The sequence below is a fragment of the Astatotilapia calliptera genome, chromosome 17 (assembly GCF_900246225.1).
Source record: "Astatotilapia calliptera chromosome 17, fAstCal1.2, whole genome shotgun sequence".
NCBI classification, from domain to species: domain Eukaryota; kingdom Metazoa; phylum Chordata; class Actinopteri; order Cichliformes; family Cichlidae; genus Astatotilapia; species Astatotilapia calliptera.
This window is the reverse complement of record NC_039318.1, coordinates 22,405,476-22,425,225: the sequence shown is the minus strand read 5'-3', so window position 1 is coordinate 22,425,225 and position 19,750 is coordinate 22,405,476. Positions and strand designations below refer to the sequence as shown.

Sequence of the window (19,750 nt, the reverse complement as noted above, 5' to 3'; positions counted from 1 at the left end):
ATGGTATAAGAAGATTAATTTACTTGTAGGAAATAAAGCAGACAAACATGGAAAACAAAATAAAAGTTTATTAACAATTGCAAGCTGTGTGTTTAAAGAGTGGATGTAAATGGTAGAATCTTGAAAATAATTGAAAGGTAAAATTTACATACTAGCAGTGACGATATACATTTTATTTCCAAGAAGGCGTTATTAGACTCATTTTAAAATTGATTAGTGATAAAGTGCAATGACCAGCTTGCTTTTCGCCTAACAATGTTGGACATTTTAGTGACATTTTCAGAAAGAGTTAAATAACACTGTTGTGCACATTTCATACGAAGCCTCAGTGTAGCTTAGCATAAAAATATTTAACTCTTAACAGCAATCACTAAGTCACTAAAGATCACGTGATATTTTACCGTGTGTGTATATATAAAATACTCGAGGTTAAACAAGATGACAAATGATTCTAAATGGCAGCCCAAGCTGGAGTATACTCGTAGTACACAAGCTTCAGCTGCTTCATATAAATATCTGATAGAAAAGTCCTTATTGTGTCATCGTTAGTGCAAACACTGGTTAGACTCTGAAGAAACTGGTCAGCTTCCCTTGTCCAGCTATGAGCTTCTTCTTACTCAAGGCCTTGCTGCCATTTTTGCCAGGCATTTTGACTGATGTGCGAGTTGGCCGTTTCTTCTCCGGAGGCTCATTTTCAGATCCACCGTGTTGGTCCAGCTGCTTTCTCTTGTTACCCCTGCTTTGCATCTGAAAGCCAGTTCCCTTTCCATTAACCAGGCTTGCACCTTGTTTTGGGGCATTTCCACTTCTTTGCTCGAGAGCAGCCCCCCGCTGTATCTCACCCCGTGCCTTATTTGTACATTCAGAGGACTTGGCTGCAAATGTAAAAGAAAAACAAAAATGAAATAAATAATTAAAAAGCAAAAGTAAGTGTGACAAGTTGGTAGGGGGGAAAGGGAAAAATGTTGTGACGAAATTGCTTACGTTAGCTGCTAGTTGAAGCAGGCTGTGTGTTTATTCTCTGAACCTGAATTTCAACATTTGTCATGTTAACCTGATGGAGCAGAGCCTGAATTCCCACGGAACAAAAAGCAGAAGGGGGAAATGGGCAAAAAGTCTGTACAAGACTGTGTGTGTGTGTGTTTTGTTTTTTTACGACAGATGTGGGGGTGAGGAGGTTTTATAGAATGGGAATTAATTTAACAGCAAGTTGTAAGTACCAGTCCCACAACTGGGACTGAGAAGGCTCCAAGGCCGGAGCTGAGAAGGTGAGCCTGGGCCTCGATCCAGCTGTGTGCCGTCAGAGGAAACAGAAGTCTGTTCCAGCAGATAAAATGCAGCACGTCTTGTTCTGACATTTGACATGTTGCTGAGTACAAAAAAATAAAAGATGGTGGTGGGGTAGGGGGTGTAGCTTGTAAAGAAAAATAACATAAACTTTTACCTTTTGTTGAGTCTTCCACATCAGAGCTGCACCCATCATTCACAGATGTGGTGGTTTTAGCTTTGGGTGGGTGCACGCAAGTGGGAACCTGGCTAGTGCTCGGGAAGTCCAGCACACGGTTGAGAGGGAGCTCTTCGTCATTGTAAGTGCAGGCGAACTGGGATCGGATGACTCTCTCTCGGACCTGGAATAAATGCAAAACAACTGAAATCCAGCTGATATGGCGACTGGTGATCAGTATCAACAACTGAGGGCAGGTGGCCGAGATTTTTCTGGCTCTTTCTTTTGGCGTTTTGAAACAAAGACCCTTTTAAGTACTTTTCCACTCCTGCTCAGCGGGTTTCAGCAGCTGGATCTGCTAATTAGCACTGAAGTACACAAACTACTTTCTTTCCTTGCTCTGATATTGTAATCAAATGTATTATAGGCCAAACCTAAAAGGGAACATGCATATCTGCACTAAAATTCGTGGAAATCCAACCAACGGCAGTCAAGACATTTCACAGAAAGCACAACTTCTGTGGTGTTAAATCAGAAGAATTTTTGGCACATCTCAAAGAGGTTTTCTCTGGAGCTAAAGGAAAATTACCAGCGCTGCAATAAAGTTTTATTTTTTTAAACCACTTTTGTTGAGTGGGGTTTCATGTACTCAAGTGTAATAGACTTTTCTTTTTATCATCAAGAAAATGCGTCAATTTCTGTCAAATAAGGTACCACAAAACAGTCATGCTTACGTCTGAAGTAGCCCCGAAAAACGTGACTCAGAGCCAGAAAAAACACAATGTGTGAAAAGTATGGGGATCACTAAAGTCATTAGCATCAATTACCATTATTAGGTCATTGTAATCCATCCAATAGTTGCTCAGATCTTTCAATAACAAAAACAATAAAAGGGTATGGTTTTTAATTAGGGGATAAGATTCCTGGCTTTTAAAGCATGTTTTATGTTGGGTTTTTTTGAACAACTAAAAGTTTAATATGTTGCTGAAATCCCAGAAATGAGAAAGATGAGATTTTCTTTTCTAGCCAACTGATATACTGTGCATTGCTCCTATCAATTACCACATCCTTTAAAAAACAAAAAAACAAAACAAAAAACCCAACAGCCAAGTTTCTATAACAAAGTGAATGATATTGAAGCCTACAATCCCAGCCCAGGGGCACACACAGATCCACAGCTTTTCATCCACTGTTTGATGTACGCCTGCTTGGGATTATCACAATCCAGGGATTTCACCCTTCAGGCCAATGGGCCACAGTAAGGAGAAGAAATGTGAGAGAGCAAAGCTTGGTGGGTCCGCGGAGCACAAAGGGGATCAAAGCCTTTGTGCTTCTCAAAAGAACTTCTTTAAAGAGGACCTAAAACAACAGAAACCCCAGCACCGAGGCACACTTCAGTAACGGAGCTACTGGTTGCATGCTAATAAAACCTAAAGAAGATGGAAGGGGATGGAAGAGCTGCACGGCCAAACTATGACCCACAGAGAACAACTAATCCAATTACAACAGGTGGAAGCCTGACATGGCACCTTGTGGTCACATAGCCCTCATTCCTCCGAACACAACTGTCCTGAAATAACCTACGTCTGACCCGACACCTGACCGAGACATTCCTGATAGCATTTTAAAAAGCAGGTGCAAGCCATTTCTGCAGCTTTGTGTTCTGACATCTGCTTTTGTAGAAGTGAGAACAAAGCAGTAGCAGGTGCAGCGGAACCAGAGCTATATATAAAAAATAAAATGAATATATAGCTAAAGGTGAATGCACCTCATTTGAACATCGTTACTTGTGTCACAGAGGAAGCAGGAGTTTTTCTCGTGTTTTTCAATGTTTTGATCATCTGTGGTAATAGTGGAAGGAAGAAAGAGGAGGAAAAGAAAAGAAAAAGACCTGGAAACAACCCAAAAGCAGAAACTAAATCTGTCCATCTCTGTGTGTGCCGGTTGACGTCAGTGCATGATGAAACCGCTGGAGAAGTCTAGGATAAAGTCATTTAGCAGACAACAGGAAACAATAACCTTTCAAGTTTCCCTTGCTAGTCGAGTTACGCGACTGATATGGCATCTTCAAAGTGAAATTGATGCAGAAAGCTTCCGCTCACCGAGTTCAGGAAGCGGTGAGCTGCCCAGGGACCATTACAGCGCACTCAAACAGGAAGGCAGCCAGATTGTGGGGAGCTAAAATGACATCTGGTAGCACAATCAAATAAAGGAGCTATTTCACAAAATGTGTCTAGCATACATCTTCTAATAAGTGCTTCACACTTCATGTTTGCTTAAAGGATAATAGCTTGCAATCTAGAACTGGGTGATGCAGCAGCACTACCCTAAAAATACCTCTTACCACCACAAGAAAAATAAAATGGCATTACCGGTATATTCTGAGAAATAAGTTGTCTTTTTTTTGTTGCTACAATTAATTTTCAGTTTCAGAAAATAGCATATCTTAGCAATTTGATCCAAGTATTACATTTCATTCAGTGTAACTCATAACAACAGTCACACTCTTTACCCTTAAAATATAAAGCAATATTTTAAGGGAAAGACAATAATACAAACAAAACAGAAAACCACCAACAATCTTGATTCCCTATGAGCAAGCACTTTGGCCACAGTGGGAAGGAAAAACTCCCTTTTGACAGGAAGAAACCTCAGGCCGAATCAGGCTCATGGAGGTGCAGCCCTAATTGAGACCAGAAAGAAGGACAAACAACACACTAGAATTTAAGATGTAAAGTGTCCTATCTCTAAGGGAGAGACCAGCTCATTTCTGCCGCTTGTATCCACAATCTCGTTCTTTCAGTCACTACCCACAGCTCGTGGCCATAGGTGAGGGTAGGGACGTAGATCGACCGGTAAATTGAGAGCTTTGCTTTTACACTCAGCTCTCTCTTCACCAAGACAGACTGGTGCAGCATCTGCATCTCTCATCACTGGCGAACAAGACCTCGAGATACTTGAACTCCTCTACTTGGGGCAGAAACTCATCCCTGACCCGGAGTGGGCAATCCACCCTTTTCCGGTTGAGAACCATGGCCTCAGATTTGGAGGTGCTGATCCTCATTCTCGCTGCTTCACACTCGGCTGCGAACCGTTCCAGTGCGAGCTGGAGGCCATCACCCGATGAAGCCAACAGAACCACATCATCCACGAAAAGCAGAGATGAGATTCTGAGGCCACCGAAGTGAAAGCCCTCCGCCACTTGGCTGCACCTAGAAATCCTGTCCATAAAAATTATGAACAGAATCTGTGACAAAGGGCAGCCCTGGCGGAGCCCATCACCCACCGGGAATGAGTCAGACTTATTGCCGGCAATAATAATAATAATAATAATAATAATAATAATGGATTGGATTTATATAGCGCTTTTCAAGGCACCCAAAGCGCTTTACAATGCTACTATTCATTCACTCTCACATTCACACACTGGTGGAGGCAGCTACAGTTGTAGCCACAGCTGCCCTGGGGCAGACTGACAGAAGTGAGGCTGCCATATCGCGCCATCGGCCCCTCTGGCCAACGCCAGTAGGCGGTAGGTAAAGTGTCTTGCCCAAGGACACAACAATCAGGACAGAGAGCCCGGGGATCGAACCGGCGTGTGAACCAAGCTCTTGCAACAGTTGTATAGTGATCGAATGGCCCGTAGCAATGGGCCAGACACCCCATACTCCCGGCGCACCTCCCACAGGACACCCCGAGGGACACGGTCGAATGCCTTCTCCAAGTCCACAAAACACATGTAGACTGGTTGGGCAAACTCCCATGCACCCTCAAGTATCCTGGAGAGGATAAAGAGCTGGTCCAGTGTTCCGCGAATCAGGACAAAAACCGCATTGTTCCTCCTGTATCCGAGGTTCGACTAGCGGACGAACTCTCCTTTCCAGCACCCTGGCATAGACGTTCCCAGGGAGGCTGAGGAGTGTGATCCCCCTGTAGTTGGAACACACCCTCTGGTCCCCCTTCTTAAAGATGGGGACCACCACCCCGGTCTGCCAGTCCACAGGTACTGCCCCTGATCTCCACGCAGCATTGTAGAGCCGTGTCAACCAGAACAGCCCTACAACGTCCAGAGCCTTCAGGAACTCTGGGCGGACCTCATCCACACCAGGGGCTCTGCCACCAAGGAGTTGTTTAACTGCCTTACTGACCTCGCCCCCGGAAATTGGCGGGTCATTCCCCTCATCCCCAGACTCTGCTTCCTCCTCGGAAGACGTGTCAGTGGGATTAAGGAAGTCCTCGAAGTACTCCTTCCACCACCTGACAATTTTCTCAGTCGAAGTCAGCAGCGCTCCGCCAGCACTATACACAGTGCAGGTAGAGCACCGCTTTCCCCTCCTGAGACGCCTGACAGTTTGCCAGAATCTCTTCGAGGCAGTCCGAAGTTTCCCCCGAACTCCTCCCACACCCGAGTTTTTGCTTCAGCCACTGTCCGAGCTGCATTCCGCTTGGCCTGTCGGTACCTGTCAGCTGCCTCCGAAGTCCCACAGGCTAACCAAGCCCGATAGGACTCCTTCTTGAGCCTGGTGGCTCCCTTCACCTCTGGTGTCCACCATTTGGTTCGGGGGTTACCCCCATGACACACACACCACCTTGCGGCCGCAGCTCAATGCAGCAGCTTCGGCAATGGAGATGCTGAACATGGTCCATTCAGACTCAATGTCCCCACTCTGCCTCGGAATGCAATGAAGCTCTGCCGGAGGTGTGCGTTGAAGATCTCATGGACTGGGGCCTCTGCTAGACGTTCCCAGCACACCGTCACTACGCGTTTAGGTGCACCGGGTCTGTCCAGCGTCCTCCCCCACCACCTGATCCAACTTACAGGACTTAAAGGATCTGTAGTTAACAGCTAACGTACAACATCTTGCCATCCATGCTAGATACCAGAGCACACCTTCAGGAGTCTAGTGGAGTCCATACCTTGACAGTTCAGGGCCGTTTTGGCAGCAAAAAGGGGCCAACGCGATATTAGGCAGGTGGTCATAATGTAATGCTTGTGTGACTGAAGCGAGTGAACCAGAGAAACATTTAACGTAAACACTCAAATTCGACTCTTATCGCCATAAAAGACTTCAGATGGGACATTCTGTGGGACAACTGCCCTTTGCCAAAGTCTCTAAACACTTTCCTTGTGAATTTATGGTCTCACTGACCCGTTTCAGTTTATACGGGATAAAAATTTTTGTAAATTTTAGTGATGCTAGGTAGGTGCCAGAAAAGAGGATTTTCCAAGAAAACAGGCACTGTTAACAGGTTACTGGTTTGAATGCCCCATACATAACTTTTTCAGCACGCTCGAACCAACACTAAGCTAAAACCCAGCTGTGCAAACGGGAAGAGTGGAAGTCAGTTAAGATGAGAGCTTCAGCTAAGCAAATAAATAATATAAAACCAGGAAGAAATTACAGGATATAAAGACATTATTTTCAATGTTTGGACATCTGATTCAGTTTGGAGAGGTTCATATTTAGGATTTGGGGCTCTTGGACAAAGGGGCCCACGTTACCTTGGGTTTGAGCAGGTCTAGTCGGCTCTGGACTCTGTTCTTTAGGGGTTCTGGAGAACATCCAGTAGACACTTCAGGGGATCTGAGGAGAGAGAGCCACAGCGAGAAGCAAAGAAAATTTTTCAATAAATTAAAAAAGCTACAAGCTTACATGGCCACAGTAACCGAGAAATCTGCCTGCTATTTCTTCAAACAACGTTCTCCCTTTAAAACTCTCACCATGTAAAGATGTTTTCACTAGCATTAGCCGTACAGTGTCACCCGCCCCTGTAGCCACAAACACAACCAGTGGCTGTATTATTTTTTATTTCAGAGCAGATAAATTGTTCCATTGTGATGTGGGAGGATTTTCCTCCATATGGTTTCAGAGGAAAGTCGCACAGATCCATGTTGGCCTATTTTATATTTCAGGGGGATTCCCACTCTCACTGAACCCTGTGGTAGTGAAAAAAGTCTTTACTGGTTTCAGACTCAGATTCAGAGTTTACTGCAACAAACTAATCACAAATATAATTATTCTCTCCTTTGGCATTATTGTGTCACTGACAAAGAACTGAGGAAAAAGAACTCAAGTGATGGTATTGCTTTGGAAAGAAACTCACATATTTGGACTCTTGGGATCAATAACCCATACAAAATATTATAAGAAGACCAGCAACATCTTTCAAGAACTTGCCCATCATATTAAGGCAGACAGTAAACTACAAGCTCATTTAACTCGAATTAATCCGACGAGGCTGTGAACACGATGAAGTTCCAGTTTAACATAGAAAAATTAATAAATACAAAGTAGTGATTTTGCTCTATTACAGTGTTATATAATGTAAGCGCTCTTTACTGTGTTTGCACATGGCACTGAAGGAAATGGTAACAGTCACTTCATGAAATTTGGGTACTGCACCACTAGAAATCTAATATTTGGATAAGACAATCAAATATTAAAAATTAAAACTAGATAAATTGATATTGTATTTTTGTTTCACTTCTTTAAAAGCAATTTTTTTGGTTGACCTTAAAACCCACTATTAGTCAAACTCCCCTAAATTTACTTTTATTTTACTATTATAACCTTTCTTCTAGAGGTCATCACATAATGCAGTAAGTCAGGCCTGCTTTAATTCTTAATTTTGCCAAATGTAGCCTTAATATTTATTTTAACCAACTGAAAATGCAGATATCAGATTTTGAGTGAACTGCAGAATTAACAGGAACCAACCTGAACAGCGTGAGGACGCAGGTCCCCTCTGCTCCACCGAGGACGGGCTGATCCTCGGACAGCAGGTCGGCTTTGCTTTGACACGGAGGAGTCAGGGCTTCTTCATCCAGCAGCGCCATCAGCACCTTCACAGTGTCACGACCTCCGTATGCTGTAGCGTGATTGACTGCATACACTTTTGGCTGGGGGTGAAGACCAACATAACTACAGTCACAGCTCTGCCAGATGGTGAACAGACAGTGAAACATGAAGTGGGTTCAATGTATGGACTTGTGGCGAGAAGGAAAAGCCCAGAGTGGAGCCAGCTGGCTGAAAGCAGAGGTTATACATTACCCTTGCAGGACTTATCCCTGTCCCGCTTCCATTAGCAGACTGCTTCTGGATCTGGTGTAGCTGGCAGATCCTCTCCTTTAGCTCCTGTGCAGTCTCCTCAGCAGCAGCGTACACGGCATCTCCGCTGCTGCGACCCTTCACCAACACCGCCCTGATGGCGGTCACCAGCCTGGCTCCACATACACTGGGAAGTCAACAAAGTGACAAGGGAACAAGAAATGAGCTACAGGAAGAGAAGAAACGCTGAATAACTTTGGAAAGGAGCAGATTCTTTCTTATGCGGGACACACAGTGGTTTTCATCTGGATGGAGTAAACAGTCTTCAAGAGTTCAGCCAACATTTGCCAGCATGAATAACGCTCTCGCAGAAAAGCCGGGGCTTTAGTCTGAATGTCTTTAAAAGATATACTGCTTCTTCACTTTCAATTAATTGGACACTGAATTTCAGGGCTCAGAGTAATTGTTTCAGCATTAACATCCAGTAGAGCTTTATTTCACTATAGCAGAGTTTTGCCAATGTTAACAGTTATAACAGTTACATGGTCACTGCACTCCGGTCTGATTTTCCTCTTTATGTCGCAGTTGGGAGGGGGGGTGTTGATCCGTGTTTGTCTCCACAGTATGTCCAAAAATCATAGCAACATATCATTTATGTAAGTTTCAAACAGTCAAGTGCACCAAAATGTTTTGGTGGCGAGGCGGTGGTCCAAACCTGACCCGGCTCTGATGCGAGGGAGCGAGCGCGCCTCAGTAACAGAATCATTTGGGAAAACAGATGTTCGCTGAACAAGGGGCCCTGAACTCGCCACAGAAGGTGTTTGTATGAGGAAATACGGTACTCCACTGAGAGCGTAAAGGCACTGCCTGCTGAAAGACACGTTGGCCATGCTCATCAGCATCTCATCAGACGGGAGTTCTCAACGACCCGCGTGAACTGAGAACCCTCAGAAGAGCAGCGAGAGTTGAACACGGCACTGCACAAACATCATGTGTTGTTATGGCTCGAGCGAATCCGCCGTTGCTACTGGGACTGCTTACAAAAGGCTCCTTCTGCAGCTTCAGCTCAAAGCTCACATGATTGAACTGCTAAATTATTTGTGATAGCCACTTCTGTTGTGGTGCCAGATGCTTTGACATCTAAAATAATCTGTAACAGTATAGAGAGTGATCTGTGGAGCTCTAGGTTTGATGATAGTTCATCAAAGTGAGCGAAGCAAACACACGGGGAACAAGTTATTTAACAAAGATGGGCTTTGATGTAGCAAAGATGAACATGCTTTAGCAATCCAAATGTTATCATGCTTAGATGGGAGTCATTACAGGGATTTGGGAGGAAATAATAAGAAGCAGTGGGGGGACAGGTGGATTTTATGATCACAGGTGTGATTTCAGCACAGTCTGATCCGCCCTGCTACAAATATTCCCACCAGTCGTAGCAGCGCACTGCCAAATCCTTGAATTCACAAGAACTGAGTCAGCTCCTCCAGAAAGGAAGCGGGATTTAACCTGAACTGAAGTGGAGAAATTCAAAGAAAAATCCAATCCAATTATAAATCACAAGTTTCACTGTGCTTGACTTCAGCTGCCGCCAGGTGCTCAGCTTTTCTTGGAATCTCTGCATTCTCCTCATCAGCTTAGGATGACTCTGGATATGAAATACATGTGTGTGTACTATAAAAGCACAAGTTATTAAATACTGTAGAACAATTTGAAATTATTAGGTATTTATCTGAAACTGAAAACCTTTTCGGGGTTCCCTCAGGTCAATAAAAGTAAAGAAATCTGTTACTTATATTGCATGATTCAAACATTTTTAGTCATGCTTAAACATTAACACAGTAACACGCAACAGTATGTGTGTTACAGTAAACTAGGAAAAAATGACAGATTCTTTTACATGATTTTTAAGGTGTTCTAGAAATGATTACCTGAAAAAATAATTAAAGACAGCTTTTTGACAAAAAAAACAACAACAACAACAAAAACAAAAAAAAAACCCCATTTACTTCAATGCCCACTTTGTACAAAAGATTTAGATTTCAAAAACATTTGTTGTTAATATGTTGATTAAGAAGACTATTAATTAACTGCTACTTACATAAAAATATACTATATATGTGTGAATGACATGAAGTGATATAGCTAGCCTCACAATGTAATTAACATTAAACTAAGCAGATGCTTATGCTAAGCTTACAAGCTGTAAACATAAAGTAGGAAACATAATTCATCTTGTGTGAGATGATAGCCAATGTGTGATAATTTATAGGTTAAGAGGCACTAAAAACTATGTTATTCAGACTCCAGCGTTTTGATAAAGCTAGAGTAGCGTGTTCTGTTGGTATTTAGATATTATGTGAAACTAAGCGAAGCTGCTAGCTACAAGTTAAAAAAAAAATTGAAAAAAAAGTTATATGGTTGAGAAAAAAAAAAAAGCGAACAATTTTGTTTTTTCTGTTGTTGAAAATCTAAGTGATGCCTGATGTATTTATAACTTCTATTGCAATTTGACTTCAATTCTTTAGAAAACAAAGAATTTCCAGTTCAGGTGATAGAGTGCATCTCAACTTCCCGACATTTACATTTAGTTCTGTCTCTACGGTGGAGGCGTATGTCAAACTAAGCAGCAAGACAGAGAGCAAGTGGAAGCCTGGATCAAACAGTTCTGTGTACCTTGGGTCGGGGATCTCCCCCAGTATTTCTTCCAGGTTGTCTACAAACTGGACAAAGTCAGACAGGCCTTTGACATGCTTTCTCAGTGGGTCAGATTCAGCTGGAGCATAGCCCTTCCCTCCAAGCTGGAGAGCCCTAACAAAAGACGTCACGGCCTGCAAAAAAAAAAAAAAAAAAAAAAAAAAAAAAAGCAAAAGCATGAGAACGACCCAGATGTTGCACCAGAGAGGATTACTCTCATTTACTTGAGCACATAATGACTGGGGGTGTTCTTACCAAGAACAGAGAAGTGTTGCTGTTGTGCGCAGCATGCTTGATGTCAGTAAACGCCTGTCGTCCAAGAGTGCGACTGGGAACGTCGAGGATTAGCGCCATGGCAATGTCGTTCTTGGTGTTTACCAGCAAATTCAGATAGGAGCAGAAAACGCGTCTCACAGCCATTTTCACCTACAGACAAATAGAAAACACACAAGACCAAAGATTTTTACATTTTAATAAACTGTCAACGGTTCCCCAAGATTATAAGGGAAACTAACAGAAAGTCTATTAAATCTTAAACTGGGTAACGTGTTTGAGATGCATTTTTGGTTGCATCCTCTCATTGGTATTATGGCATTCAAAGGCTAATGAACAGTTAATGAACAGTGCAGCACAGTGGCACGGTGGTTAGCACTGTTGCTGCACAGCAAGAAGGTCCTGAGTTCAATTCCACCATCAGGCCGGGGTCTTTCTGTGTGGAGTTTGCATGTTCTCCCCGTGTTTGCGTGGGTTCTCTCCGGGTACTACGGCTTCCTCCCACCGTCCAAAGACATGCAGCTTGTGGGGATAGGTTAATTGATTAATCCAAATTGTCACTAGGTGTGAATGTGCGAGTGAATGTGAGTGTGAATGGTTGTCTGTCCCTGTGTGTTAGCCCTGCGACAGACTGGCGACCTGTCCAGGGTGCACCCCGCCTTTCGCCCTATGACAGCTGGGATAGGCTCCAGCGCCCCCCGCGACCCTGAAAAGGATAAGCGGAAGCGAATGGATGGATGAACAGTTAACGTCATGGCATTAATGCAAGTGCTTAACCAGCACTTTGGAAATTTTGGGTTTTGTTTACTTTCATTTTTCAGATGAAAAACTCATGATGTAACTACACATTGTGTCAACCCTCCTCAAACAACTGTGATTAGCCAACTCAGTACCATTGTTTCCTCAAGTACATTTCCTGCAACTTCTACTTCAAATAGATTGGAAGGGTTTGGGTCAATTTGAAGAGAGAAAAATCAGCGCATTCTAGTGATTTGGTAGCAGAATTGAAAAGCAACAGAGGTACAGTAGGAACAAATATGAATACTGTTTCATATTATATTCATACTTTTCTCAATTGGTCAGAAGGGAGGTGTCCTTCTTGGCCACTGTATTTAAATATGGTGGTGGAAGACAGTGGCTGCACACCCGCTCCTATGCATTTATAATAGATTATAAGTGTAGTTTGTTGGAAGACATAACTACACAATGTATATTTATCCTTTCCTTTGAATTAAATAACCTCAAAAGGTTACTGACTGCTGGTGCCAAGGAGACTGGAAACAAGCCCGATCAATAAACCAGGCACCTAATAGATACAGTTAAACCTTCAGCTCCCTTGTTTCCCCAATTAGTGACCATACCAGATAGAGCCACATAGAGTTGTGTCTCCTCATTGTTTCAAACTGGGGATGTTCTAGGTGTAAGGTGACTGTGTTAATCACCACATCATAGATGGCAGCTAGGTATCATGTTTATAAATCTCTCCCCTGTCTTGACCTTACAATAGTTTAAGAAGAAAGGCTACAATTAACATTAAAAACTAAAGCTGAAAAAAACAAAACAAACAAACAAAAAAAAAAACCTACCAGGAGGAAATATTTTAAACGCAAAATGAAATAAAACAAAAACTTATATTAGTACCTCAGTTTTTGTTTTTTTTTGTTTTTTTTTATTGTTTTAAGACCAAACAAACCATCCATCAGTTATATTGTAAGGTGATAGACAGAAAATCCCAACAACCAGATGGTCTCCTATGAACATGATTTTGGCAACAACGAGGAGAAAGAACTCTCTTTCAACAGGAATAGACCACCTCCCATGACTAGTTTAGGGGTAAGGGTCTAGAGATATCACTGAAACAAAAATGTACGGATTTGATGGAGAGTTATCTGCTGTATTAGTTTGCCATTCTGCAGCCAAACAAAGCAGAGACTCCAGGAAGTTACTGGAACCAGACAAGACAGCGGCAAATTATTTTTATTTCCCTATTTATATTAAAACAGCAGATAATCTCTCCGTGTCTGTTTTTACTTCTGCTAAGCAAACCAGCAACAACATTTACTTCAGTAAAAACCTTCGGTCTGAAATGCCCAAACTGGAAAGTAGCTTTAGTTCCCGAGTAAAACGGCTACAAACAGCAGCTGGCATCGCTCCAGTAAAAAATTACATCAGCACAGCAAGCCTCCTCTCTAAAACCCCATAAATTTGCAAGAGGCAGAAGAGACCAGCAAAGAGACTGTGTTACAGAAGCTCCTGTGTCGTGTTTTAAACATCTGCCTGGTAATTGAATTCACATTGCACCCTTAAATCTGAGTGATGTGATATAGAGCTCCTGTCAATAAGAGCAGGATGGATTCCAGACAGAAATTACACTGAAGGCTGGGAAAGCAAAAGCATGGATTACTGCCTGCAGGAGAGAAGCATTTCATATTACTAAAACACAATATTCAAAGGCAGAAGGCAAAGTGGAAATAAAGGATTTCTTGTGGGAGTTTATGAAACAAGTTGCACCTTTCACTGAAGCAGAAAAAACACAGTTGGGCCTACCTGTGAGCTGCAGGACCTGCCTTTACCAGATGGGGTTGACGGGACTGAGGAAACTGGCAACTCTGGGACTTCCACGTTGCCCGATAGGAACTCAAACAGCTGGATCTTGGCAAAAGAATTTACAAAAGCAGAGAGAGAGAGAGGGGATAAACAGATTGGCCTTATCTCCAACTGTGTAGCCAGTGTGATCATCCACAATCAACATCATCAGCCTGATTTCAACCAGCTCACCAGGCTCACAGGCTCCTCTGGATCAGAGTCCACCAGCCTCAGCTGTTTGTACATGAAGAGGAGATCAATCAGGTCGATGGTGTTGGAGCGTTTCAGGAACGACTCGTATGCCTCCACAATGAGATCATAGTTCTCCAGGCGTGCAGGGCTGGGGGGCAGCAGGTGAAGTTTGTCTAACAATAAGTGTTTCCAGGCCATCAGGACATCACTCAGAGCCACTTTGAACTCTCCGCCATGCTGTCACAGGAAGAGAGAAAGCAGCATGTGCAATTACAAACAGCCTGGAAACAATCAGTTCAAAAGCAAAGAGACCTTCTGCAGCCGTCCAAAAATAAGCCATGAGTGGTCTCACCCGGAAACCTGCAGTAATGTCATCAGTTATAGACGTGATGACAGTCGGCCTGATGGTTCAATTGAACTATGCCGTGATGATGATGTGAAATGGGCTCACACAGCCTCGCTTTTACGACACCGGATAACAGACACACTGTATATTTTTCCTCCTTAATTCCATTTATTTTCCATTTTGCGAAAGAGGAAATTCATCAGTTGCCTCACCTTCAAAATTCAACTTTATCCTAAATGAGTCCAGAAACATTAACATTTAAAAAAAAAAAAAAAAAAGAGTATCCTCAGAGCGACTGAGAGTGAAGCGTGAAAGGCTGGGTTTACAACATGGTTGCTGTCACAGTACGTTTCAATTCAGTTTTAATTTTCCAGCACCAACTCACAATAAATCAACTCAAAGCTCTTTATATTGGCAAGTGTCAGAAACGTCCAAAAAGACGAGATTGCCTGTAAGCAAGCAAGCATTTGTGACAGTGGGAAGGAAGAACTCCCTTTTAACAGGAAGAAAACTCCAGCTGAGCCAGGCTAACACAGGGGCAGCCATCTGCCATGAATTGGGGAGGCAGAAAAAAAATTAAGAAAAAGAGAAGACAAAAGTTAATGCCATGCAGCAGAGTGCATCATGGGAAGTCCCACACAAGCCTGAGCCTACACCAGCTCAACTAACAACTGATTCAGGTTCACCTGATGCAGCCATAACCATGCTTTACCAAATCATTATCAAAAGTAAGAGTTTGAAGCCTATTCTTAAAACAGAGCCCGTCTCCTGAACCCAAACTGAGAACTGGTTCCATAGTGGAGGGCCCTGAAAGCTGAAGGCTCTGCATGAGATTGAAGGAATACAACACTCCAGTCTGGAAGTACTAAATAAATGAACTGTGTCTGTGAAGGTTCTCAGTCATCCAGGTCATCGTAGTCAAAGGAGCTTGCAAAGAAAAGCGTCTGGACTTCTTTAAGTTGCTTGAAGACGTTTCACCTCTCATCCGAGAAGCTTCTTCAGTTCTAAGGTCAAATGGTGCAGAGTCCCAGATTTAAACCTAGTGGGAGTGTCCCCCCACAGAGGGACAAAAGGACCCCCTGACTCACATCCTGGGCCATCTGACCTCAGGAATTCATATGATAAGGTGGGGCCAGGTTTCACAATGAGCTCACCTGAAACCCTGGCTGATTGGGACCCACACCCAATTTCACACCTTGGCTCATCAGGGGGTCCTTTTGTCCCTCTGTGGGGGGACACTCCCACTAGGTTTAAATCTGGGACTCTGCACCATTTGACCTTAGAACTGAAGAAGCTTCTCGGATGAGAGGTGAAATGTCTTCAAGCAACTTAAAGAAGTCCAGATGCTTTTCTTTGCAAGCTCCTTTGACAATAAATGAACTAATTTTTCAGCGTCAGTCTGAGACAGGATGTTTCTATTTTTAACAAATATTGTGCAGATTAAAGAAAACAGTCTTACATATTTGTTTAATATGTGCAGCGACGGATATATCCTGTTATAAAATGGCTCTAAGATTTCTCAGTGTTACTGGATAGCCTGACCCTTTTGTTAAATAAAGGGCCTAAAATGCAAGTTATTGGTTTACCATTAGACAAAGTTTGATAACTTCAGAAAACCTTGGGCTATCAGAATTGCTGCATTTCAGCTACTTTAACTTTACTTTTAGATGGATTTTTTTTTAAATCTGTATATATAGGCATTTTTAAGCATAAAGGGACCAAACTACAGAGGAATAAAGCTGATCAGCCACAGCATGAAATTATGGGAAAGTGTAGTGGAAGCTCGATTAAGAATGGAGGTGATGATTTGCGAGTGGCAGTAGGGTCTCGTGCCAGGAAAGAGCACTTTGAAAGTCAGACGTAGACCCATTGAGACTTTGTGGATTTAGTCAAAGCATGTGGCGAGGGAGGAGGTGAGTTACTGCATGAGGAACTAAGTAGCAGCAAATGGCACACATGAGGGCAATGAGGTGGGATAGGTGGTTTCAAGGTAGAGGTGAGACTGCATCAAGGGTCATCTGTGTGACCTGTCCTTTATAGATATGAATCAGATCAGTAAAAGTATTTTAAAGTGTATGAATAAATGAATCAAGTCCAGAACCGTATTACTTAAAACTGAGTAACTTTGAGGTGGTGTTGCAGCATTTTAATAAACCTATTTTAAACTGCATTTTACATCCAATCTTTTTTTGTAGTTTCTGTGTATTCCTTGTGGTCTAACAACAAAGCTGTGGAAGAAATCAAGATACATGTTGTGTATTATTTGTGCAAAAATGATGCAATCATGAAAAAAGCCCATCAGCTACGCAGTCTGAAAACCTTTCGACTGGTACTTTGGGTCAAAGCGTGACTTTTGTGGCTTGTGAAAATAAGGAGCAGGCTGATGGGAGATCTCATCTAGAGAAGAGGCGTTCAAATCAGTAAGACTGAGAGTAAGTGCATGCAGGTGAAAGAAAAAGGAGCACAGCAGAGAACGAGTTGGTGAAGATGAATTTGAATATTTGTGGTCAACTGTTCAAAGCAGCAGCAGGGTGGAGGAGATGGATGAGAATATAAGGAGAAGGGTTAGAAGATGTCATGTGGCTTAGACAGTCACTCAGCTGGATGCAGCTGAGTTAAAGATGCTACGATTGTGATTGAGTGGGACTGTTAGGGAAGAGTGCAGAAAGGTGGGTTATTTAAGATCTCCATGTTTTCAATCATTATCCAACACCAGCCTCTTATGTTGCTCACAAAAATACACAAATTAATAAATAATAAGCACATAAAAATAAAGCTACTATTTGTGGTAGAGTGTAGAGGATGAATTCAGAAGTATGACAGCCTGAGGAGATAAACTGCTCTGACGCCTGGAAGTTCGGCAGCTGATACTCCTGTATCACTCGCCAGATGGCAGCCTGGCTTACAGGCTGTGCCTGGTGTTGTCTTTTCATATCCTTTGAGCTCTGCGCAAATTAGAGGATGCTGCTAAAGATGGAGCTGGCAGGCAGGGGGGAAACTGGAATGCCACAGATGAGGTTGATGGAGGTGGTGAGAGAGGACAGATACAAATAATCTGTGGTATTTTCAGGGTGTTAGGGTTACCTTTTTATTCACTTCTGCCATGGCCACCTGCAGCACCATAAGCATGCCATCAGCTCCATGAATGGTGGTCCTCTCAGACTGTAAGACCCGGTGACGCTCCCTCCTGAAGGTTTTCACCATCAGCTTGAGTTGGTCTCCTATACCCTCCATTATTCCCTTAAACAAAAGCAACAAAAAAATTCTATCGCACATTTAAATGCAACAAAGTTTTTATTTATATATATATATATATATATATATATATATATATATATATAGAGAGAGAGAGAGAGATAGAGAGAGATAGAGAGAGATAGAGAGAGATAGAGAGAGATAGATAGATAGATAGATAGATAGATAGATAGATAGATAGATAGATAGATAGATAGATAGATAGATAGATAGATAGATAGATAGATAGATAGATAGATAGATAGATAGATAGATAGATAGATAGATAGATAGATAGATAGATAGATAGATAGATAGATAGATAGATAGATAGAGATAGAGATAGATAGATAGAGAGGCAATGACAATGTATTAACATAAAAACAAAACATAAAACAAGCCTGATGTTAAACTGAACTTGATTTAAAAGCCAACATAAAAGATGTGTTTTAAGTGTGATTTGAAGGACTGTGTAGATTCTGAAGTACGAATATCATATGGCAAGTGATGTGAAGTGATGTGTACCTACATTCTAACACCTGTTTGGACTAAAATGCTGCTGCAATGGAGAGATGAGTGTTGACGACCCAAATAGAGAAAACTGCGGTAGTCCAGTTTAGAGGTGATGAAGGCATGAATAAATTTTTCTAGGTCTTTAGGAGGAAGATGATGCTTCGCAATTTCACGTAACTGATTAAAAACCGATTTCACAACTGTGGACACTTGCTTCTCTAATTTAAAAGAGCCATCTAAAAACATGCCGAGATTTCTTACAGTGTGGAAATGATGACAAGCAAGAGGACCAAGGGCATCAGTTATCCAAAAGGGCCATGACTTCCAAAAACAATAACTTCAGTCCTATTTCCATTTAGGGCGAGAAAATTGTGTTTTAACCACTCTTTAACATCATGTAGGCAGTTAAGCAGAAGGTGAAGGGGGACAGAGACATACAATTTCAAGGGGAAGTAAATTTGGATGTCATCAGTATAACAGTGAAAGGGAATGTGTATTTCCTGAAAATGGATCCCAAAGGTATCATGTATAAAAAAAAAGCAGAGAGTTGGATCCAAAACAGACACAAAACAGACCCCGGTGGCACACCACAACAAATAGGGGGAGTATTTCCCAATAGCAACAGAAAAAGACCTCTCTTTAAAGATAAAACTGTGCCTTTAAGACCAACGACATGGTCAAGTCGGATAAAAATAATGTTATGAATAACTGTGTCAAAGGCGGCAGTCAAATGTAAAGTGACTAAAGCAACAGAACAACCTTAGTCGACAGAGCTTCCTTGAAAAGGCGAGAAGGAAGAATATCTTGAGGGGAATTCGAAGGCCTTAAGTTACTGATTGCTTCCTTCAAGAAAGGAAAAAGTCACTGGCAAAAAAAAAAAAGAAACCCTCAAAACCAATTTATACATATAGTTCTTTAAATACAGAAAGACATACCTGAAATTAATTTAAAGACTTAATTTTCATACAGGGTCTCAGTGGCATGTAACACCTTCGATAACTTGTAAGTATTTCACAGCAAAAATGTGTCCACATTTTACATCTACAACTACATACATATATACAACACAGCGTTTATTCACTTTACATTAAAAAAGACTGATTAAACAACGCAAACCTCTTAAATTGCTGCAGTCTTCCAAGAGCACACAGCCACGACACAAAGCAGCTGTTTTGAAATTTTAAATTGCCGATGACGTTGTTCCTTTTTGTCCAATCACCTCTCAGCAAATAGCGGGGGTGAGATTTTTCTTTTCGTAGAGATATTCAATTCTAAAACTCGACAGCTAGCTATAAGTTCGTGTCATTAGACGTGTTTCAAATAAAATCTTTCAGTAACGCTTATGGATTTTCTAAAGTGGTTTAGACTTTCTCCCCAAAAATTTCTGTCGCCATAACTAATACCCAACCACCCTCT

General features: G+C 42.2%; 1 protein-coding gene across 3 annotated transcripts; it reads right to left on the bottom strand.

Moving 5' to 3' along the window:
- Nucleotides 1-50: 50 nt before the first annotated feature.
- parpbp (PARP1 binding protein) lies at nt 51-19,523 on the bottom strand. 3 transcript variants are annotated; one of them, XM_026147073.1, is made up of 11 exons: nt 19,451-19,523; nt 17,672-17,827; nt 14,242-14,478; nt 14,011-14,109; nt 11,446-11,616; nt 11,170-11,324; nt 8,497-8,689; nt 8,164-8,345; nt 6,948-7,029; nt 1,445-1,628; nt 51-875 (listed from the first exon to the last, which is right to left on the bottom strand). In XM_026147073.1, the coding sequence occupies exons 2-11, from the start codon at nt 17,819-17,821 to the stop codon at nt 562-564; spliced, it is 1,767 nt and encodes a 588-aa protein (XP_026002858.1). In that variant the 5' UTR covers nt 17,822-17,827; nt 19,451-19,523; the 3' UTR covers nt 51-561. The 3 variants fall into 3 exon arrangements, with proteins under 3 accessions (XP_026002858.1, XP_026002857.1, XP_026002859.1); XM_026147072.1 differs by having other exon boundaries at nt 55-875; nt 14,011-14,115; nt 19,451-19,522; XM_026147074.1 differs by having other exon boundaries at nt 55-875; nt 8,497-8,680; nt 14,011-14,115; nt 19,451-19,522.
- Between the last annotated feature and the right edge of the window lie 227 nt (nt 19,524-19,750).

What these genes read in the sequence shown, in the direction of transcription:
- parpbp (XM_026147072.1), bottom strand. Translation starts at nt 17,821, where the DNA reads ATGGAGGGTATAGGAGACCAACTCAAGCTGATGGTGAAAACCTTCAGG. An exon ending in TGGCAGAAGTGAATAAAAAG is followed by an intron (nt 14,479 to 17,671) that starts GTAACCCTAACA and finishes TTCCTGTGACAG; the next exon opens with CATGGCGGAGAGTTCAAAGT. An exon ending in TGCGTCCTCACGCTGTTCAG is followed by an intron (nt 7,030 to 8,163) that starts GTTGGTTCCTGT and finishes CTCTCTCCTCAG; the next exon opens with ATCCCCTGAAGTGTCTACTG.